Genomic DNA, 24,576 nt, shown 5'->3' on the forward strand with positions numbered 1-24,576 from the left:
AATTAATTTATTAACATCCGGGCAATAGTGATAAAAAAACTTTTCCTGTCCCCCATCATAACTAAGAAGTCCGTTTTTACAATCTATTTTACCGTTCACTCCGGTTAATAGGTCAAAACCTATGATACCGTCGAAGGTGTCTAAGCTGGGTAAGATAAAGAATTTAGTATTTTTATTAAAAATGTTGATTGTACAACATTTGTCAATTTCAGTGGTGCCGTGGATAGATTTGACTGTAAAGGCGTGGTTTGCTGGCTTGATTCCCTTTAGGTCGTCGAGCTGTTTTATGTAGCTCTTCGCAGCACCAGTGTCAATAAGGAATTTTATACCTCTTCCCCCGATTGTCCTCTCGATATAGGGCAAGAGGGATTTTGTCCTAAAAAATTCACATCATCATTTATTTCGTCTTGGTATACAACTTATTTACATTCTGCATAACCCTCGCTATGATAGTAATTATCATAACTAGCGTTATTTCAGTATTCTTCCTCAGAGTCTTCCTGTTCCTGGGTAAGGTTGTTTATCCTTTGTACCTTGTGTAATGCCTGCTGGCCACTCCCGTGTGGTCTTTTCTCTGGCCTTTCCCTGCCTAGAGAAGCTGGCTCTTGTTTTCCGAAGGTCTGGATGGTATTTCGGTTGGGTAAGCCACTCGAGTCGCCAATATTTGGATGAGGAGCCCTTGGATAGGCTCCTTGATGGAACCTCCTACTATTACCCTTTATTGGCTGGGGTCTATTTTGTCTGAACCTTGAGAGCGATGGGTCTACATCCATTGGTACGACCCTTTGTCCCTGAGGCCATTGTTGCTGGTCAGGCCGAATCGTTCGGTACTGTGGTAAATACGGAAATTGGCTTAGACTCTGAATTGTCTGCTTGTTAAAAGTCTGGGCAAACATGGACCTAGCTTGATTTGATTCAAGCTCCTGTGCTAAAGCTAAAGCGGAGGGAAGGTCATTAGGCCTGGAGGAAAACAGTTTGTCACATAAAGGACGATTGAGTCCCGAAATAAAAATGCGGAGAGCGTCCTCGCGGTATTTATTATTGAGTGACTCTATTAGGGTGGTGTTTCCACCGTGGGTCATGATCGTTTTGTTTATTATAAGGGTCAGTTTCCTTTCAACTTCATCGTAGAACGCTATCACTGATAGTTTACCCTGCCTTAAGGTGGACAGCTCCTGCTCTATTAGATGGATAGTTCTTTTATCGGCGTATGCGAAATCTAGCCTTGCAATAATTGCTTTAAAATTCAAGACTGTGTTGAAGGACGAAAGTACACTGTCTGCTGCCCCTACTACTTTGTTTCTTATGATGCCTACTGCCTGGTAGTGCTTGGAACTACCCTGGTATCCTTCGAATACTTTATACGCCGTGTGCGCCGCTTGTCTCCAGGAGACATAACGAGTAGGATCACCCCTGAAATCCGGCATGGCCTTTACTAGGTCTAGGGATTCGTCACACAATACATTTGGATTAATTGTAACTGGTTCATATTGAATTACCTGAGTCGGGGTCTCAATTCTAGCTAACCTATTTGTAAGCTCGTCTATGTGGGTCTGAAATTCCTGTCTAGAATGTTCGGTTGCCGCACGGATTGCGGTATTTAGAAGGGTTTGGAGAGTCTGGGAATCCATAGTCTTTGATTCAAAATAAAAAAATACTATCTTTGCTTTTTTTTAAATTTCGAATGGAAATCTAATTTATTCACACTTTTATTGAGAAATATTAGCTGCTGACCTTTCTACTTACATAAATATTTCCATGTTCATATGTTAGTATGTTGCTGTGTTGGTTAAAGTTGGTTTTTTGGTGGTTGATTGATGGTTGTTAAAGTTGGTTGTCCTGCCAGTTCGGTTCTATGCCTTCGTCGTACACACGTTCTAGCTAGCTATCTATCTAGCTTTGTAGATTCTGTAGATATGGTTTTTATTAGAGTTTGTAAGTTTTTTATTATTTCTGTTTGTGCTTGCGAACGTCGTCGTTTTATCGCTGGATGCGAGTGTGTGTGTGTGTGTGATTTATTTAAGAAGTCACTAGTCACTGACACTTAAAATCCATTAAAAGTTCTTCGGATGATAGTTTTTTGTTTATAAATATTATTCGATATTTAAAGTTTTCATTTAATTGTTTTTCTTTCCAAAAACGTTTATCAGTTTATGTCGAACACAAGGATTTTTTTTTAAAAACCTTTGACACTTTTAGCGTGATTTTGAACCGTTTTAAAATTTTCTCGATCTTATGTTCTGAATATTTTCACTTTAGTTGAGAGTCCTTTTCTTTTTAGGAGGTGGGTACGAACCCACGGCCAAACGCAAGTGTCCTTTACAAGGAGTTTTATTGTTTGGCCCCACGTTGGGCGCCAGTAAAACGATCTGTTAATTTCGTTTTGAATTTTTTATTTCCCTTTACAAGGGCAGCCGGTCTGAATACCTACACTGCTTGCTAACTTTAGTTGCTGCACGTTATTTGCCGCGTGAACCAATTCCGCTTATTGTCTTGTATTTGGTTTATTGTTGTCACGCGCAAGACTATAAGTGTTCGATCAGCAATATGGCCGGAAGCGTTATTATTGCAGTACTGAACTTTTCTTTGGTGTTATGTGCAAAACTGTAGATGCGCCGTCAGCAGATTACGTTGAAGCGATATTTGATTACGTTGAAGTGATATTTTGGGCGGATGATTGATTACCCGTGTTAACTTATATAATATTATGTCCATCGAGTTGTCGTATGTCTTCCATTAATGCGGTTGCAACTTTCCTCCAATTCCTGTATTCGTTGCAGTCACCATTAAATTGTGTTATTGATTTAAACATATTCAGATCCACTTCTTCTGGTCTGGTGTAAGAACATATTTGTTCTGTTCGTTGTGGAATGGTTGCACTTTTTCCTAATTGTAGTTCGGATAACTGTTGTTGCAGATCGGTGACTGCGTTAGTTAATGCAATTAAAGTTGCTTGTTCTGTCATCATGCTGATTTATTTGTTGATTTATTTTACTAAAGATCGGTCTCCAGTTGTATTCTTGGAGCGCTGCTTGATATGGTATTCTTTCTATGAAAGCGTGTTGTTTGCCAAGGATGGTATATTGATCCTTTACTTTCAATTTCTTGTCGTATTAGGATTTTTATGTGAATCCCTTTTGATTGACGTTGTGTGGGATGATGCACTGGTAAACTTCTTGGATGGTTTAAATGAATCCTTTTTTTGTTTCCAGGGACTAGGTTCTTCCCTTTCAGGCAGACTGACTAAGGATATTATTGATGATCCTTTTTTGTTGCTGCGCCACGTTGGGCGCCAGTTGATTTATTTACTCGTTAGGAATAAATTAAATATATAATTTTAAGTAGCCAATGAGATTAGTTCTGACTGATCCTTTATTTGTATAATTTTCACCGTATTCACATGTACTTCAATATTGAATATATTACACTTAAACTGTACAAGTGTTACAAGTGGTAACTTGTTACTTGGCAGTCGATAATGATAAAGTGACCCCGAGGCTATTGTTCCAGTTGCTTATATAGGCTATGCTTATCGCTGCTCATACTATTGAGATGCTGGTTGTTTACTAGTAAATAACTATTTGGGTTGTTATTGTTTGTTGTACTGATAGTGCGCTTCTATTGTTCTAAGATAAAGTTGTTTTGATGATTTTTCTTTAATGTTTACTGAAACATAAGGTTGTGGTTAAAGGTTAAAGTATTAACTCGCGCAAGAACTGTTGTCTAAACGAATTATTTTAGCGAATGTTGATATGGCGCTCAGTCCCGTAGACAATAAGCGAAAGTTTTCGAAAGTCTAGCATCGCTGTATTAGCAGTCTAATAAGCGAATGTAGATTTAACGATGATCCCGTCCTTTTTGTTAGGTATCTTTGTGCATTTTGTTCTCAGAGGCTGAATGTGGTGGTGTCGTTGTGTGGGGTGAAATTCCTTGAGTGTTTACAGGTGTGGTGTGTTTCATTAGGGTGTGCTCATCAAACGCTGTGGACATAAACATGATTTTGGGTGCAATGTCAGCGCAAATGTCCCAGATGTCAACGGAGATATCAACAGAGATGTCAACGCAAATATCGACACAATTTAAAGAGCACGTATAACCCAACAAATTGCAGATGTGTCATCACAAATGTTGGCACAACAATCCCAATTGTCCTTGTTAGAAACGCGGTTGTCAACACAGTTGGAAGAGCAGTTCTCAGCGCAAGATGCACGTATATCAGCACAGGTGACCTCACAAATAGCAGAAGCGTCCTCACAGATTTCGGAAGAGCGGGATAAAATTAAAACTGAAATGGATGAATTGAAAGATCGTCTCCGCGAGCTACAATTAAATCGGCCAATTGTGTCCACAGCTTCTGCCAAGGTAAAACCTCCATCCTTTGATACCATCCTTTGATGGCACTGTTCCGATCCATGTTTTTAAGCTTCAATTCGAAAAGACGGCATCTTCAAATAATTGGTTCCTGAAAATAAAGTAGCCGCAGTAGTTGCATTAAACTGATCTGTAGCGGAGATATTATAGACCATTCCAAACTGCGAGGCGAGTAGTTATGAAACGTTGATGGGTGCATTAGAAAGACGGTATGGTAGTGAGCACAGAAAGCAGATCTTCCAAATCGAGTAGCGAAATCGCCACCAGAAAGCCAATAAGTCTCTGCAAAAGTTTTCTACAGAGATTGAGAGGTTAGCTCACTTAGCTTATGCACATAAATCCGTGGAATATATCGAGGATACAAAACTTCAAACCTTCGTCAATGCGTTAGCATGTCCAAAATTGACGTTTGCGGAAACCGTTTCGTATGCTTTGACACAGAAAACTGCATCTCTGCTTTGCAATCAAACATTTAAAGCTCATTAAGTAGAAATAGAAGAACACACTTGGGTGAATCAATTACTTGAAAAAATTTACAACATGCAGAAAGCTTTAGAAAAATCTACAGAAGTGCGTAAGAAAAATAATGGGGTAGTTAAATGTTTCAACTGTGGCAAAAATGGCCATATTGCACGCAACTGTAACCAGTCGAATAATACAGTTGAACTTAAATCACATTCCATAATTCGATCTGATATGGTTGATAAAGAAGTGAGACCATTACCTGGGGCAAAGTTGCATGCCGCAACTGGAGGAGATAACCAAGTTCTCGAAATCGTAATTGGAAAGGCAGCCGTGTTACACAATTTTATAGTGGCAGATATCGTCGAGGAAGTCATATACAAATATGGAAGTGCCACTTATGTTCGGTTACGATAATAAGTACAACGTTAGACGGGTGATGACAACAGAGAACCAGCAGATTCCACCAAAATCAGAAGCAGTTATTTGGGCAGAAATAGATGGAGACTATGGGCCAAACAAGACCCTGGCTATGACAAGACAAGATAAATGTGTTCCAGAAAGAGTACATAATGAGTGCAAGTTACCAGTCAAACTCTCCAAAGGAGCTATATTGGGGCAGTGTCAAGAGATTAGAGCCGTGATAAATTGCGAAATAGGTATTGAGGAAGAACTTGAGACAAACCATCAAAATAAGGCTAAACAACTTCTTCTCAGATACTCATCCATATTTGATAAAGACGATGCCAAACCAGGAAGAACCAAAGTTGTGAAACATTTTATTAACACAGGTGATGCAAGACCAATCCGCCAGGCTCCTCGAAGCGTAACTTTAGTAAAACGAGAAGTTGTAAGCCAAACCATATGTGAAATAAGCGAAAGCGGCATAATCGTACCATCAGAGAGTCCATGGAGCTCACCTGAAGTACTTGTGAAGAAGAAAGATGGCAACATGAGATTCTGTGTGGACTATAGAAGGTTGAATGATGTAACGAAGAAAGACAGTTATCCACTACCTAGAATCGATGACGCGGGACTCGTTATCAGGTACAAAATGGTTCTCAACACTTGATTTGAAAAGTGGTTACTAGCAAGTGGAGGTAAACGACGAAAAAACGGCTATGGCAATTTACCGTAATGTCCTTGGGTTATGTAACACTCCTGTCCGATTAATGACTATAACATCAGACTGGGATCCGGAGGAGCTACAGAAATGTCAGCAAGAGGATCCAGATTTGAAAAGTGTTACATTCTGACTAAGGGAGAAGTTTTGAATCAGCTCCAATACAGGAGATATGCCAGAAACTGGGTATCCGGAACACGTACAACTGCACTACATCCGCAGTCTGATGGCATGGTGGAAAGATTGGGATACCCATATATCCTTGTTCCTGATGGCTTATCGGTCTGGTGTACATGAAACAACGGAGCAGACTCCAGCAAGGGTAATTTTTGAAATGATCTTCGACTACCAATTGATTTGAAATTTCTAATTAACGCCAACGGAGGAAGGAATGCTAAGGAATTCAACAGTATCCTTGAAGATGAGATGAGGGATATACATGCTATGGTACAGCGCACCAAAATTATGAGCGATAAAATGAAACCAAAATACGACAAGGCAATGAACTATGAGGGCGATTGAGTATTGTTATATAACCCACAACGAAAGAAAGGGTTATCTCTCAAATTACAGTGTAATTGGGAGGGACCATACCAGGTTTTTAAACGACTCAACGATGTAGTGTATCGCATACAGACCATTGGAAGACCAAGGAATAAAATGAACGTGGTTCATCTGGAGCGGTTTGCAGCGTTTGGTACCGCAAATATGTCTAATCGGGACGATCAGACTTAGGTGGAGGGCAGTGTAGCGAACATGAATACCAGAATAAATCAGAATCAACGATAAACTGCCAGAAGCAACTAGACAGCGAATTCGTAGTTGCAAGAATGTTATAGTAGCGAACTTTTGTCAAAGATTTACTATATAAGGGCTGCCGGATTGTGCAGCATACACAGTTTTAATTAGAGTGTTGCCGTGTAAAGAGCAATTAAGCTATAAGCAATAAGTTGTAAACTCGAATATCGAGCAATAAGTGTTAAGTTGTTGGAATTAGAAATAAAGATAAGTGTATTGATATTAAATTGAGACTTTTATTTAACAATCCAGTGATCGAACTCAAGAGTGAGTTATAATTAAACGATTTATCGAGAAATCCGTTATAATACATATGTCTTCGAGTTATCACTGGAGCAAATTCGAAAAATACTATTTTAAGAAAAACACGTTTAAAGAAAAACTGATGTATTGAACTGGGCGGCTACCCTTTGAATGGCTGTAACTAAAAAACTATTTAAAAGATCGATTTGAAATTTTAGTGGGATATTTCAAAAGGGATAAACTATCAAAATATTTTTTAAACATTTCACGACATGTTGAGAGGTTACGAGATATGACTTCAAGAAAAGATGTTGTAAATATTACTTAATTTAATTAATTAAATATATATATAAATGGGGTTAAATCTTTAGGATAAAAGGTATATGCTTTTGAATTCTATCATCTCACCATCCCTCATGGTATCTATCTAAAAATAAATAACAAATAAACTAAATAAATTACACTATCATATACATATACGCAAAATATTTCTAATTAATTAATAAAATATTCTAAAACTAAGCAATACTTAATTTATTTCCCAGGAAGTCACGGCTATCGAAAGTCTAATACATTGAAAGAATTATCGCGAAAACAAAAACATACACACCGAATATCTAATGAGGACTTTGAGTGAATGAACGATCACAGGTACAGAAGAGTGTCTGCTCCAACTCCTACCTTAGACCAAACTATCGATAATTTGTAAAAGTCATCGAGACTTGCAAAATTTATGGTTGCTAGAATGTTCGAGTGGTGATGTTTTGGCAGTGATCTACACAAAATTCGTGTTTTCATAGACAAAAGAGGTTTTCATGCGAAAACTTGTGTTTTCATCCATACAAAATCTGTCAAACGAAAACACAGTTTTCGCTGAAAACCCCTTGAAAACTTACATTCCACTTATTATAATCGGTGCCTGCCTGTTAATCGATATTTTTAGAAGACATATCTTGCCAGCCCTAAATGTCAGTTGACAATTTGTTTACATTCCATAATTGGCCTGACCCTACAAGAAACTGCTGATGAGTTCACCAATACACTCACATTTGATATGTCAGTACTGTTAATTTACATTTGCATTTTTAAATTCAGAACTATTCACTGATTGGAGAAAAACGTACGCAGAGCTATTGAGAGGAGGAGATGGCATCAATATCTTCTTCTTCGTTATTGGTAGCAATGAGTAGTTATCATCATAGAGGAAGTGAATTTAAAAACATTAAGTTCGATAATTATAATTATTTTTGTGTGGTTTGACAAGAGGTAGCGTAACTTGATTATTATTTCTTTGTTCCAATATTCCTAGCATCCGTTGGAAGGCTAAGGTAGTTGTGCGTCTTCTCCAGTATACGAGTCATTCATTTGAAGCGCAAACAAATATTATTATTTTTTAATTTAAAACATAAATAAATAATATAATTTATTTACATCCTAGCTTACACTTTTTAAAAGCTCGATTGAGGTGCAAAAGCCCCAAATCAAAAATAAAGTATTGAGTCCCATAACTTATGTATATATGGTATTTAAATTTTTCATAATTGTAAACAAAAAAAATTGTACATCTGTCATGTGCTATGTTTATAGAGTCTAATCAGATTTATGTTCCGCATGCGCTGTTAATGCCCTGCGCTGTTATGTTCTGTATCGCTAATTAGAAAACAATTGGGAGGATTTGACGGCAGTGTGACGAACACGGTTGCCAGAATAAAACAGAGTATCGAGAATGATGCATAAATCATCCAGACATGCGAACTTCGTGGTCGTCAGAATGTTCGTGTGGCGACTTTTCGGCAATGATGTACTATTTAAGAGATACCGGATTGTGCAGCAGACACAATGCTGCCGTGTAAAGAGTAAATGAGATAAGTAAAAAGTTGTAAATTCGGATAATGAGTAATAAAGTGTTAAGTTGTTTCGGTTAGAAATACAAATAAGCGTATAGCCATTAAACTGATATTTTTAATTAACAATCCAGTGATCGTACTCAATATAGAGTTCGTACGTAGACCATTTATCGATAAATCCGTTACAGTATAAATCTATCAGTGTAAATCACTACCACAAATCTTAAATATAATTTGATTAACAAAATAGTTATTTGTATTACATCATTATCAACATTATTAAATTCATGTTGCTTCGGAAAAAAAAAATTACAACGTTCAATGTCGAGCAACCCCTGTTGTTTTTGTTGATTTGGCTATCTACTTGTAATCCCCGCTTGGGTGTTAATGTTCGAAGTCATCTAAAGATAGGCCCAGGAAACGTGCTGTTTTGACAAGGTCGAACCATAGGGATAAGGGTGTTAAATAAGTGGGTCCCCTGGGCATGGAAAGAGGGGGTTAGAGTCATGCGGAGATTCGTTGCACGCTGGACATATATTTCGTCTATCGCTGTCAATTCTGGATAAGTAGGAGCTTAACCTTCTACAGTATCCAGAACAAAGTTGCGCAAGGGTCACTCTAGATTCTCGCGGCAACTCGAGCTCTTCGTTTGCAATGGGTGGGGGTTTCACTAAAAGTACGCCATTCACTAAGACGGAGTTAGTGAAGGTGTTGATGGCATCCGAAGTCGGGTCGGCATACTATTCGATGTCGTCGACGTAATTAAGGAAAGTCCTCTTGATGTTCCTAGGAGGCGGATCCGTTTCACGCAGACTACTGCAAGGATGGTTTCTGCGAAAAAATGCAGCAGATATTGCTTGGAGAGGAGTTCATTCTGTTCCTTGACCGGAAGGTAGCGGACCTTGCGGTGTGATGTTTTACCGGAGACATAAAGAGGCTTCCTGTTATAGTCGAGAGTATTTTGACACATCTGAAATTTCTGCGTTTGCATTTCACTACATCCAGGCGACCATTGCGGTGAGATTTGAGGATTTTGCTGCAGCTCTGTACTTCGACAATTATCGCGGGCGTATGAGGAGTGAAGGAGGACAGTCTGTCGTATCTCATTTTGGCTGTAATGTTAAGATCCAGTCTGTACTCCCTTGTCCAGTTCCCTTGTCCAGTTCGTTAATGTGGTTTTAGTGGACAGTTTTAAGCTCATTGCGGAGAAGATGATAGAAAAGTCGGAGATACAGTAGTTTACTTCGAACACATGCCATCTAGTAGCGCCAAGAAGTAGCGCACCTATGTTCGGGTGATATCCTGTTGGGCAACATGTAACTTGGGAGATGTATATTTTAAATATTTCGAGCTTGACATCGCCTGACCGGATGGTTATGCCCTGACATTCATGGGTAGTATGCCTGCGGTCGATGTCGCCATCGATAAGACGATATTGCATTGTGTTGTGCGGTATGAAGGCTAGGCCTCCATCATTATTTCACCCCCTGTCGGGCGACGTGGCACCCCATGAATTATCGTGTGTTAATCATGAATTCATTGTTATTATCTAAACCTTATACTTACATACATAAGAATAAGTTAATTTTAATCGTTGAATCGTTTCCCCACTTTCCCCAGAAATTTCAACACAATTACACAACTGTTATTCAAGGACTAACACCAACGCACACTTATTGAGCATTTCTCTTAGAACCGATTTCGAAATTCAAAAACAAACAGAACTTGTTTAGTCATTTATTGACCTTATGGAATGAAGGCGAATGAGAAAACATATTTGTCATAAGTGCCATAAGAATAATCCTTAAAAAAAATTTGCGGGCTTTGAGCGCGGCGACCGAGTCAAGAAATTCCGTAAAGAAAATAAACCTTACACGATAACAAAATATGCGCAAAATATTTGCATACTTGTAGGCTTATTTTCGCATATCTCAAGCAGAACAAATCAATTGAAGAGCAGGTTGATTCAAAAATAATAATATATAAGATACATTTCTTTATGGCAAATAAAAATATAGAATTTAATTTAATTTATTTTTTAATTTAATTAACACAAAATAAATTATTCAATATTCGAAGACATAATAATAGTAAGATTAATACTATTTTGGTATATACTTAGCTACCCCACCTTTTGGAACAGTATCATGTTTGACTTGAACAATACAATCGGATTATCAATGGTAATAAATTTCCACTTATCTTGGCTGCCGGTTTCAACATCAACTTCGCGGATAGAATACCTGAGTGGTTGAAAACTTTTCTTTCGGAAAAATTAAATTTGAAAATGTATAATGACCCACAAGAATCGACAAGAAAATATGTGACCACCATTGAAGCGGGATTTTCAAGATATTTAGACGATATCAAGTCTCAAATTTATGTTTCTTATATCAGTCACCATGAGCCTATAGTTTCAATGATAAAACTTTAAACAATATTAACTAATATTAAAATAAAAAAATTGCCCTGGTCGGTCCAACACCGCGGTGTTCATAATTCAATCGCATCAAACTTCTTTCCGACAAATAAATTTTAAACAATATTAACTTCTCGTTTATTTAATATTTCAACATAATTTGGTTTCTTATCGATCACCACGCTCAAAAAGTTAACTTCAAAAGTGTAATATCAAAGAAAACATTACAATACTGTATAAATTATAAATAAATAATTATAATTGTATAAATATAATTGCATAGCGCGGCAGTCCCCGAGTGCGAAATGTGTAAATGCCTCGCATTGGATGTCTTATTAATGGATGGATGTGGTTGATGAAACTCCAACAGAAGAATATGGACTCATTAATTGGGGTAAATTTGTATGTCCATATATGAGTTCTGTATCATACATTTTGTTTTACATGCAAAGGAATCCAATCTTTGCTGGGCTAAAAGGGATTAAACGTTTTCGGTTTCATCCATTTTGATATGCCTATAAAAATCAACTACGGCAACTTTCTAAATTTATAAGCGGCTTAGGTTTATATTTTGTTTTATGTTATATATATTGTAGTTTAGGTTAACTTTAGATATATAAACAACAGTTAAGTATGTAAAATAAAATATGTGTAATAAATAAAAAAATTTACATATAAAAATTTTGACTGAAATTTTAAAAATACTTTAAATTAGGAATTCGAAAATGCATCCCTGAGCCAGCTGACGATTAGAGAAATTATATAGAAAAAATATACGTACGTGTAAGGAGAGAGTGGTGGGGGTTGTCAGTAGTTTTTAAGGTTTGAAAACCTAGTTACACTAGTTTTTTAACCACTTTTGGCTGGCAGAAACTATATCGTTTTATGAGGGTCATTTGATTGTGGTCGCCCTCTTTCCTGAATATGAATAAATCAAAAGTATAAATGTTAATAGACAATTCACCATTTTGTTGCGAATCGGTTAAGGAAATTGTTTTAACGAAAATTCATTCAATAAATTTTTTTGTTTCATAGTGTCGAGACTACCTGAATACCTTATATACTGAGGTTGTACAACGCTGTATATATGGTCTTACTGTGTATTGTACCTAATGTTTATCGTTTAAAGTATCGATTAGTGCATTAGTTCTGCATTCTGGTAGATTAGTACTTTGTGTTACCCCTTTGAGTTCTAGGTTTTATGTGCCGGCATAGTCCAATTTTCTTCGATTAAATATCAATTCTAAATAAATATCTTTTAAAACAATGTCGTATCAGTATCATCAAATAGCCAGTTTACTAGAAAAAGTAAAAAACATTAAACCTACTTGGTTAGTATAGATTCAGAACTATGTTTTATTTCAGATGACTTCTAGTGACAAGGATTTTCGTTTTATGGCAACAAATGATTTAATGACGGAATTGCAAAAGGATAGTATTAAGCTCGATGATGAATCTGAGAAGAAGGTTGTACGTATGATATTACGTCTATTGGAAGATAAAAATGGCGAAGTACAAAATTTGGCGGTCAAGTGTTTAGGACCTCTGGTAAACAAAGTAAAAGAGAGCCAAGTTGAAACTATTGTGGATTCCCTTTGCTTAAATATGATATCGAATGTGGAACAACTTCGAGATATATCCAGCATTGGTTTGAAAACAGTTATATTGGAACTTCCGCAGTCATCAAATTCTTTAGCGCCTAATGTTTGTAGGAGAATAACTGGAAAGCTTAACAGTGCTGTAGAAAAGGTATATATGGATAATTAAAATGGTTGCGTTTATAATATTTATCGTATCTATTATGATACAGAAAATGGGAAAACTTAAGAATACGGTCCCAGGCTTTTGGGGATAAAATGGGTATGGGCGAATAGAGGAGATCCTCTAGATCATGAATATATTTAGATATATAGCCGCTGGAAACTTATAGTTTTCGAGATATTTACGTTTAAAGTTGTAAATTTCAACTATTTAAAGTACGAATTTGTTCGATGTTTCGAAATTGACGTCATTCTTATTTATTTATTTATAGTTTATTTTTCACGTACAAAAAGATTATTTCTAAAAAGAAATTTCTTCCAGCACACCTAGTAAAATAATAGCTGCCCGCCCTGGCTTCGCCCGTGGTACTTACATGTATAATACATATAAACCTTCAAGAATCAGTCTATCTATTTAAAAAAAAACACATCAAAATCCGTTGCGTAGTTTTAAAGATCTAAGCATACTAATAAACGCAATACTTAAATAATAACTACAACATTACATAATTAATAAAAGTACATATTAATACTATACTTATACTTAAATACATGTCTCATACTAAGGAAAGATAATGTTCTTGTGATATTTTGCAAGTATTTAATGGTATTAATTATTGAACTCATTATTTATTTATTTATTTATTACAAGGTCAAGGCATGTCTACATTATTTTTTTAAACTATAAATAACATCGTACCTATAAAAATAGTTTGTATGCGACACTGTGTTTATTAAACGAAGATTGGCGGCGACTCGGAGAATAAACGAAATCGGCGCTGTTTAAACAAAGTCGGCTTCCTTTGTCTTTGGCGCGCACCGCTGAAAAAATCGATGACGTAATTTATGGACGGCCCCAAAGTGGGTGCATTAGGACCTCCCATCCGAGCTTCTGGCGCGTCACCAAAGACGTGTGTGACCTGGCGTTGTCCTGATGGAACACAATTCAGCCTCTGTTGATCAAAGATGGCCTCTTCTGGATGAGTGCTGCTTTCAAGCGGTCCAGTTGTTGGCAGTAGAGGGCCGCTTCCCCGAGCTTTGACCACGACCGTTTGCGCTCGATGTTGTCATAAGTGACCCATTTTTCATCGCCAGTCACACTCTGCTTCAGAAACGGGTCGATTTTGTTGCGATTCTGCAGCGATTTGCAGATGGAAATTCGGTCCATCATGTTTTTTGCGTTAGTTCGTGTGACACCCAAACATCGAGCTCCTTTTTGAATCCAAGGTTATGCAAATGGTTCCAACCGGTTTTCTGTCTTATCTTTAGTTCCTCAGCAATTAAATAAGTGCTCACGTGACGGTCGGTTTCCACCGACGCGTGGTGCATCTTTGACATCGAAATTCCGGAACGGAACCTAGCAAACCACTTTTGTGCTACACGTTCGTTTACAGTATCGGGCCCATAAACGAAATTAATTTTTTCAGTCGCTTATGCTGCTTTTTCGCCTTGATCGAAGAAAAATTGTAAAATATAGCGAATTTTCTCTTTGCTGGTGTCCATCTTTGACGAGCGCTCACAACGCTGGGTCAATCAATCGAAAAACTGTCAAAGATAACTTTTAGCGTGAATAAACACGTTTTCAGCGCCGTATAGTATGATGCGACACGTAACACTAATACTATGGACAATAACGCCATCTCTTAGATAAAAACCGAACGAACTTTTTACTTTACCTAATATTTTGAAAGCGAATTAAAATAAACAATAAAAGAGGATTATACTCCAAATCGAACTATAATTTTGTTCATTCTCTTCTATTGATAAATTATGGTATTGGATTGGCCAGGGTTATTTTTTTGAAGCGCGGCCGAAGGCCACCAGTGCAGAAAGGAGTTTGACGCGATTGAATTATGAACACCCCGGTGTATGTAGAAACAATGCTAGTGTATAATAAGTGCATAATATAAAAGAAAAATTAACTACAATATAAATCGAGAAATTGCAAGATAAAATTTGTCAAATTTTCAACTTAAGATGCAAATATCTAGAAAGCTTTCCGGCGGCTATATCTATATCTGTCGTGGTGCGTCGCGGAGTATTCGAATATAAGTATAATATATGAATATATTACACAATATATCCATATATACATATATATTTGTCTTTCCTTAAATCACTGCGACGATGGGTCTCCGTTTATGAGAAATTTCACTGTATTTAATGCAGATAAGGCCTCCTTAACACATAACTTTAGGGGCATCATTTTTGTCTTCGCGGTCTATATTGCGATTACTGATTTCAGGGTATAACGCATAAAAACGCAACAATTTCATGATCTGTTAAAAAATCCGCTACATTGAAGTTCTTCATCACAATGGATATATTCTTGGAGATTTGGTATTTCTTAAACACCCACCCCAACTTCTTAGCTCATACCTCTGATGGAGTGAGTGAGTTACAAAATCTTCCCTGAAAGAAAGAAAAAAATTTTACTGATACACCCATGTGACTTTACCTTTTTAAAACAGTTAGAAATTGTTTCAGGTTTCACCAGCCACCAGGCTCTTTTAATATTGTGAAGAACGTGCAATACAAGATACAATTCAAAAGTTCCAGGACTTTTTAAACAACGCGGCTTCTAGTGGCGCCATCTGTCTGAAATTGTTATCCCTCAATTGTGTATTCTTCAGTGTTGTCGTATAAAATTTATATTGTATAACAGCAGACTTGTATAATAGCTGAGATATCGCGCTACATGTGACATTACATTTGTAGTGTCGGTCGGAAAATGAGCATCGAACAAAGAGCCAACATTAAGTTTTGTTTTAAACTTGGTAAAACTTTTACCAAAACTCATCAAATCATGAAACAAGTTTTTGGCGATGATTGTCTATCCCGTAGCCGTATTCACGAGTGGTTTAAACGTTTTCAAGAGGGACGGGTAGACTTGGAAGACGACGAACGTTCGGGCCGGCCAAAAGATGTTGTGAACGAAAAAAACACGGAAATTTTGCGTGAATTCATTAAAAAAAGAGACGAAATCATCGCTTAAATATATGGAATCGGAATTATCAATATCCGCAGCGTCGATTTATCGTATTTTGACAGAAAATTTGGGTCTCAGAAAGGTTTGTGCTCGATTTGTCCCGCACACTTTGAAGCAACACGAAAAAGACCTCAGAATTCAACATTCTTTTGACCAAAAATCGCATTCATATCATCAACCATTCAGCCTTTTCGCCTGATATGGCACCCTGCGGTTTTTATTTGTTCGGAAAACTACATTTGGCCATGAAAGGAAACCGCTATGCTGACGTTGATGCCATCCAAAAGGTGACGACCGCCATCCTCAACGCTATACCGACAAATGACCTAAAAAAGTCATTCGATAACCTTCTTGAACGTGCAAAACGTTGTATTCAGGCGGAAGGAGACTATTATGAAGGCGACCAATAAATTTTTCAAAAAAAAAAAAAAATAATATTAGTTTTTTAATAAAAGTCTTGAAACTTTTGAATTGCACCTTGTACAGAAATAAATTCAATCAAAGTTTGAAGTAGAGTTCCTTGAATAATTGCATTTATCTGTTTTTGAATTCGAATTTTCGTATACTCTGCTCTGCCCATGCCTTGGTCAAGAGGTTGAATTAGAGCAGTGGCGTTATATTTAGGAAATTATATTTCTATGTTATGTTTTATGGCAGGAAGCGTTGTCTACGCATAACACATTTTTTTATTTTTGGCGACTATTTACATATCAAGTTCTTGAATAATGAACTGAAATAAACCGTTTTTATATTTTTAAGCTATTGCATAGAGTCTATCGTGTCGCGCGGGGACAGAATTAAGAAACTCCGTAACGGAAATAAATCTAAGACGAATAATGTTTGTATATCTGTCGACATGATTCAAAAATAATAAAATTAAAGATACAATTTTTTTAATGGCAAATAAAAACATGGAATTCAATAAAAATTTAATTAAAACAAAAATTATTCAATATTCGAAGTCATAATATTAGTAACATTATTATTATTTTGGTAAATAGCTACCCCACCTTTTGGAACAGTATCTCGTTCGAATTGAACAATATAATTGAAATTAGGTATTTCAATCGGATTTTCAATTTTATTAAATTTCCACTTATCTTGGCTGGCGATTTTAACATCAACTTCGCGGATAAAATATCAGAGGGGTTGACAACTTTTCTTTTGGAAAAAATAAAATTTGAAAATGAATAATGATACACAAGAATCGACAACAAAATATAGGACCACCATTGACGCGGTATTTTCCAGATATTTAAAGAATACCAAGTCTTAAACTTATGTTTCTTATTTCAGTTACCATAAACCTATAGTTTCAATGATAAAAATTCCTGAATAACCTACATGTATTGTAAGATAATACAAATATTTTAAACAATATTAACCTCATTTATTCAATAAAAAAAACAATTTGTTTTCTTTTCGATCACCACTTTCAAAAAGTGTAACTTCAAGTAATATCAAACAAAAAAATATTGCATAAATAATAAATAAATATAATTTCATAAGTTGTTGTTGTTGTAGCGGCAGAATTTTGCCGAGTTGGCAGTCCTTGGCCGGGTCCGTTCCGGTTACGTAGACCCGACTGTTATGGGAACGGATTGCATAAGTTTATAAAAAATGCTATGCAATAGCTTTACCGCGGTAGTCCCCGAGTGCCACACGTATCTTTTTTTTTTTTTTTTTAAATTAACATGTGTTCAATTGCGATCACTGACGCATACAATTCGGTCAGTTTTTTTCGGTATTTTTAATGTAACGCATTTGTGCCGAGAAATAAGAAGAATTAGTGGTCAGTATAAGAAACATTTTAAAGCAAGCTTTTGGACAAATGGACTATTAAAAAAAACTGCATATTATTTAAATACAAGCTGTACATTTAAGAAAAGGTCATTTGACCATTATGGAGAAGTTGGAAACGTGGCTGACAAGCCCGGATGAGGGAAGAATCACATGACCTCTAAAAGTAAGGACAAAGCTACTGTTTTCCTTTTTGAGAAAAATTCACTGCTCATTCTAAGAGAATTTTGTTTAGAAGGGGATTAGATATTTTTCAAAATACAATGCGGGACAGACTTCAGGGATCGGGCATCAAACGCAGCAGTACTGTAATTAAACCCCTACTCTCATAATACACATTGAAATAAGGTTGCGCAGGAAAACATCAACCGCGATTGGAGCAATGTAATATTTCCAGATGAGTCAACTTTTGTTTGTTAAACCACGGTTTAGCTAAGAAGTGGTTTTGACGTGCTTCACAGAAAACCTGAACGTCGTTAAAATGATGCAATTGTAAAAACAAGTTTACTGGATGGTTAGCTGAAATGGAAACAAGGAATCCCTATTGTTACTTTAGATTGGCCATCGCAATCAAAACAAAATATGCTCTGCGTGGCAACAAATGAATGATTTTCGTACTATCCTCAAGAACACCTCGTACTATCATAAAAATATTAACGACAAACAACTTTTTCAAGGCAAACTAAATTTGCAGAAATTGCTTGTCACATGCACATACCTTTAAAGATTGAGAAAGCCATTTCAATTGTTGTTTCATTGAAAAATTTACCCAGCGCACCAATAAGAAGCTCTTAATGTAAAAATAAATAATCCCGAAACACCATATAACGAAAATTGACAAAACCCTTCATGCTGCTCAGAGGCATTAAAAACGCACCCTTCCATAGAAAAAATGAAAGTAACGTATTAGTATTCACAGCAGTTGTCTCCCAACGCAGATAGTTTTTCAAACTTAGCGCCTTAACTGTCAAAAGATCCCAACGATCATTTATAGCCTCTGAGACCCAAAATATGCTAAAACGAAAACAAAACAAGGCAATTTTTTTACGGGAATATACCAGCTATTTCCTTATCTAAATCTATGATAAAATCTGCTCCATTATTCCCCAATCGGATATTTGAATTAAAGCACAAGCTGTATTCCTGCTGGAACTTACAAACATGCTTCGGAGCTATCACGTAAATAGCAAGTATTGTCAAAAGGAAGAGCTAAGTTCGGGTGTAACCGAACATTTTATACTCTCGAAATTCGCAAAGACCTAAGCCGGGGAAATACTTTCAGGTGTTGGAAAAACTATAATCATAAATGTCGCGTAAAAATTAAATATTCATTATGCTGGAAGAAGTCACGGACACAAAACTGTAGACCGAATCAACTGATACTTACCACAGCTTCTACAGACCGTACAGTAGGATATCCGCAAAAACTTGATTTTCCCCTTAGAAGCGAGTCAGCTGATTGCTCTCTTACAACACAAGGTTGTCAGTCTCGATATTTTGCAGTAAAAAAAATAAACTTGAATATATTTGAAATATTTTTAAACCCAAATTCACAGTCGAATACATTTATTTATAAATGGTATACTATTTTTAATAGTTTGATTTTTGATTTGAGCTTTTCCATTATGAAAAATTATAACGAAAAAATAATTGTGTACAAATTGAGCAATGGCAACATTGGTGGAATGAAAACAAAAGAGAACTACGGATTTGTACGTTACCAATTTTATATAATACGGGCGGTAAGTAGGGAAGGGCGGAACGTCGGTGACTGTTTCCAGCATTATTCGAAGAAACCGAATGGATTACAATTAAATTTGAATTCGTACGATTTTACGACGAGAAAAAATTGAATAGATTTCATTAAAGAAACAATGTCTTTTATGGCCGCTTATGTATTGAACGAACGTGAATAATATTATAATCCCTTGTCTGCACCGGATTCCACGTGAGTTTTCTAAAACGTATCTATTTGTTTCAAGCTATCGATTAAGTAAGTAACTCCTGATTAGCGTCTGTCTGGCTCTGATATCTCTCATATGGACTTGTGTCAACCCTCGCGTGTAGTACCGCAGGTGTAGATAACCCCAGCGAGCCGTTCCCATAACAGTCGGGTCTACGTAACCGGAACGGACCCGGATTTTTTCCGGTCAAGGACTGTCAACTCGACAAAATTCTGCCGCTACAACAACAATCCCAGCGATAGCGGGTTGAAGCGGAGACCCAATTGAATATGAGCACGACGAAACGACGAATACAGCAATGCATTTCGTGGTATTTCGTAGAAGCAGCAGGGTTATGCGACCGCCAGTGTCACAACTAACACCAGTGACACAAAATAGCGCCAACACCCGTCGAGAAAACTTGATAGACTAGACCGAGTCTACATCACCGATCTCAGCAGTAAACTTGGAAACACCAAGGAACACAACACTCCAACATTGGCAAAAACAACTAATACCCCACAAAAGTCCCCGAGACAGGAGTTCGTACGCAAAATGTGACTGGCAGAAGATGAGTCCCTTGAAAATTGCAGAGCCATTGTTCAACAAATGAAGCAGGCAATGGCTAACAGAAGAACGTCAGTCTCGACGTAAAAAACGGAGCAACGCGACTAGAAGAGCTCTTTAATATCATTAAAAGCTATCAAAGGAACTGGATGATGTCAAAGAAGAAACCGCAGCCTGTAGTTGAAACTAACAACAAACCATTACAATGGCCCAGGCTGCCACATCCAAACGACGCGCCACTAGTTCTTCAAAAACACGCACCGCTACACGTCCCCGAAAGGGAGAAGCCGAACAGTAAAAAACAGTGATGATGAAGAAGCCAAGAAAACTCGACGAGCGTCAAAAATCGACAAAGGGCTCCACAAAAACTGGCGGCTCAGGAAAGCCAATAGAAAATGCCAACGCCAAAATCAGGCCAAAAAGACTCGGAAGCTGTCATTATTAAGCCAACAAAAGGAAACAGCTACGCAGATGTCCTTAGGGATATCAAAACAAACCTAAAGCCCGACGAAACAGAAGTCAAAATAAAGGGAATACGAAAAACTAGAGCAGGAGCACTTTTACTGGAGCTAGAAAAAGGCCAGGTGGAAAGCCCGAATTTCTTCGAATCTCTAAAGAGTACATTAAAAGAGAGCGCATCAGTAGCCGACTTTAAACCAAAGACCACAGTGGAGATTGGCGACCTCGATTCCCTAACGACAAAGGAAGAAGTCATTAAAGCAATAGAGAGCGCTCTTGGAGAACCTCTGACCCAAAAATAAACATCTCTCCACCTAACAGTAGAGAGCAGGTCAGAGTATATAACATTGTCAAGTACTAAATCAGATCCATTGCTAAGACAGAGGAGATTCAAAATCGGATGGATCAGCTGCAGACTACGACTAAAGGAAACTATTAAGACGGGCCTACACAAGAAGCAGACTCAGAGGTCACGCAATAACGGAAATGTATACCACCCAAACAATACGGTTTCAGACCTGGCAAATCAACACAGGGCAATTATGAATGTCATTGTTTTTATACTCTCGCAACTTGTTGCTACAGAGTATAATAGTTTTGTTCACCTAACGGTTGTTTATCACCTAAAACTAATCGAGTTAGATATAGGGTTATATATATATAAATGATCAGGATGAAGAGACGAGTTGAAATCCGGGGGACTGTCTGTCCGTCCGTCTGTCCGTGCAAGCTGTAACTTGAGTAAAAATTGAGATATTTTCATGAAACTTGGTACACATGTTTCTTGGTACCGTAAGACGGTTGGTATTGTAGATGAGCGTAATCGGACCATTGCCACGCCCACAAAACGCCATTAATCAAAAAATAATAAATTGCCATAACTAAACTCCGCAATAAGATACAAGACTGTTATTTGGTACACAGGATCACAGTTGAGAGGGGCATCCGCAGTTAAATTTTTTTTTAAAAGTGGGCGTGGTCCCGCCCCTAATAAGTTTAATCTGCATATCTCGTAAACCGCTAAAACCAAAATTCACTGATAACAAATGGTTTTGGCACTTCTATCGACAGTGTGAAAATGGGTGAAATCGGGTGACAACCCCGCCCACTCCCCATATAACGGTACTGTTAAAAAATACTAAAAGCGCGATAAACCAATCACTAAACACGACAGAGACATTAAATTTTATATCTGGGATGGTATAAGATGACTTTATAGGAACCGCGTTCAAAATTAGTCAGTGGGCGTGGCACCGCCCCTTTTAGGTGAAAACCCATATCTTGCGATCTGCTTAACCGATTTCAACCAAATTCGGTATACAACATTATTTTCATATTTCTATATTATAGTGCGAAAATGGGCGAAATCGAACTACAACCACGCCAATTTCCCATATAACACCATTTTCAATTCCATCTGATTCTTCACTTTCCAGTATGCAAATCAAGCAAGAATGATTATATCGGGGTAAAACTTTGCGTGAATACTAACTTTAAAGTATGCCACCTTGTGACCAAAAATTGTCTAAATCGAATCAAAACAGTTCAAGCCCCTAAGTACTAAATATGTGGACCCCAGTGCCTATAGTTGACCTTCTTCCGAAAATATCGGTCAATCCACAAAGAAATCTGAAATTAGTATACCATTTGCTTTGCGAGAGTATAAAATGTTCGGTTACATCCGAACTTAGCACTTCCTTATTTGTTTGTGTTTTGAGTTGTTTTACTCGCCACCCTTGACGTCCGGAACGCCTTCACCAGCGTTCGGTGGGAAAACATGGTTGAAGCATTAGAGGAAAACTTTAAAATACCCACACATCTCGACATAATGGTGAGGAGCTATTTGGAAGACAGAGTCTGGCTGTATAAAACTTCTGAAGGACCACGACACTTAAAGGTCACGTCAGGAGCTGTGCAGCGATCAATCCTCGGCGCAGATCTCTGGAAAGTCAGTTACGACGGCATATTAAGCCTCGACATGCACGTCGCTACTTACTTAGTTGGCCACGCGCCGCGATAATCAAAGAAGATGTACGCAGGAAGTTGGACCAGGTGATGATCAAAGCACAAATGTAGCTTGATGCGAAAGGTCTCAAACTTGCCACTGAAAAAACCGAGCTGGTACTGCTAACAAAGAAGCATATTCCGATTATGATAGACAAGAGGACAACAAAAAAAAAAACACTAAGGACACAAAAGGTCCATCGGTGAAAGTAAGTGGAGCGCGGTCTTTTAGCATTTTGCGCCGTCGTCGGTAACGGTGTCTGCCGAAGGGTGCAGTGTAAAATGACGGCTAAAATAGCTCGCGCACTTCTTCGGGTCCGAGGAGGCATGGCCATCGAATTGAATGCTGCTTATGCTGATTTACCATTTACCAAATCTCCAAATTGAGATCTCTTTTTCGGGGATCATAGGGATCGGCATGGCGTAAGGTGTCGCGTTCGTTTGCTAATACAGCAATACACAGCTTCGGGTGGGAAATTAGGGCAGAGGTTTCTCGATCAAGATCATTATGGACAGATGGTCTGATGCGAGAGTTTGCGTAGGTTGCCAGGTTATATTATTTATCAGACCACCGCTAGCGATGGAAATATCTGGCGAGTTATTATAGACGCCCATAATTCTGGTGGGGGCTTCGTCTTCCCCCTGCGATCGTTTGACAGGCAGGAGTGCCAAAGATCGTGGTTAGCGTAAAAGTCGCTTAGCACCAAACGGTTTTCACCACGAAGTAGCGCCCCTATGTTCGGGTGATATCCTGTTGGGCAACATGTAACTGGGGCGATGTATATATTAAACATCGCGAGCTCGACAGCGCCTGACCGGACTGCTATACCCTGGCATTCAAGGGTAGTGTCCCTGCGGTCGATGTCAACATCGTTTAGACGATATTGCACGGTGGTGTGCAGTATGAAGGCTAGGCCTCCACCATTATCTCGCTCGCAATACTTACGTAAAACGTTGAAGCCTGCACAACTCAGAAGATCTGAGCGGCTGTTTAGCTTAGTTTCTTGGACGCACTATCAATACGCGTTCCCGGCTCATAAATGCAACTATCTCCTCGATCTTACTCTGAAGTCCGTTGCAGTTAAATTGTAGAAGTCGCCTTTGTCTCGGGTGCCCGGTGGTGATCCTGGGGTGAGCGAGGTACGTGTAGGTAATTGTTGTTGCAGCTGTAATATCCGCATGGTCGGTTGTCGGACTGTGGTGTTTGGCTACGACACTAATGGGATAGTGGGGGCAGATACGGGGCAACAAGAATTGCACTTGACTGATGTGACGTGCAGGCCTATTATTGTTCGACACACGGAACAGACTGTGCGAGGAACCAGGAGTTGCTGAGTAGAGCAATGGAGCGGGATGAAGGTTGAGGGGTGGATTGGGCAGACTGGGATTCATTCTGCCCTTGTGAGCTCCTTAGGGCCATAGGGATCCTTTCTTCGCCACTCGACTGGAGTGGCGGCGTAGTTAGTTGAGTAATTTTATTCGGACCTTTTGTACATTATTGACCATACTTTCGACAATATGGGGTAATTTCCCTTCCCCAGAACGTCTTGAGAAAAAAAAACAATTTGCGGTGTTCACCATAACTCGGCTGGAAATTTTCCGAAAACAAATCCCGAAAAATTAGTTAAATTATGATCAAATCTTCCCCCCAATGTTCTCTGATAATTTTTTTTAATTTAAAAATTTTTGGCGACTATTTAAAGTGTAAACTGTTATATTCCACTAAAAATTTCGCCATTTTGAAGGTGGAAAACAGCCTTAATACAAAAAAAAAATTTAATAAACGTAGGC

General features: G+C 37.9%; 1 protein-coding gene and 1 pseudogene across 2 annotated transcripts in view; both read left to right on the plus strand.

Annotated features, from left to right (window-relative positions):
• Window positions 1–757: 757 nt before the first annotated feature.
• Window positions 758–5,250, plus strand: LOC138856049 (uncharacterized; annotated as a pseudogene).
• Window positions 5,251–12,411: 7,161 nt separating this feature from the next.
• Cand1 (Cullin-associated and neddylation-dissociated 1) overlaps window positions 12,412–24,576 on the plus strand; it is an 80,312-nt gene continuing 68,147 nt past the window's right edge. For both annotated transcript variants that reach the window (XM_070106589.1, XM_070106590.1), the window contains exons 1-2: window positions 12,412–12,571; window positions 12,629–13,012. In XM_070106589.1, coding sequence (XP_069962690.1) covers window positions 12,530–12,571; window positions 12,629–13,012 — 426 coding nt within the window. In that variant the 5' untranslated portion in view covers window positions 12,412–12,529. The remainder of the gene's footprint in view (window positions 12,572–12,628; window positions 13,013–24,576) is intronic.

Source organism: Bactrocera oleae, chromosome 3 (genome assembly GCF_042242935.1).
Source record: "Bactrocera oleae isolate idBacOlea1 chromosome 3, idBacOlea1, whole genome shotgun sequence".
Lineage (NCBI taxonomy): Eukaryota > Metazoa > Arthropoda > Insecta > Diptera > Tephritidae > Bactrocera > Bactrocera oleae.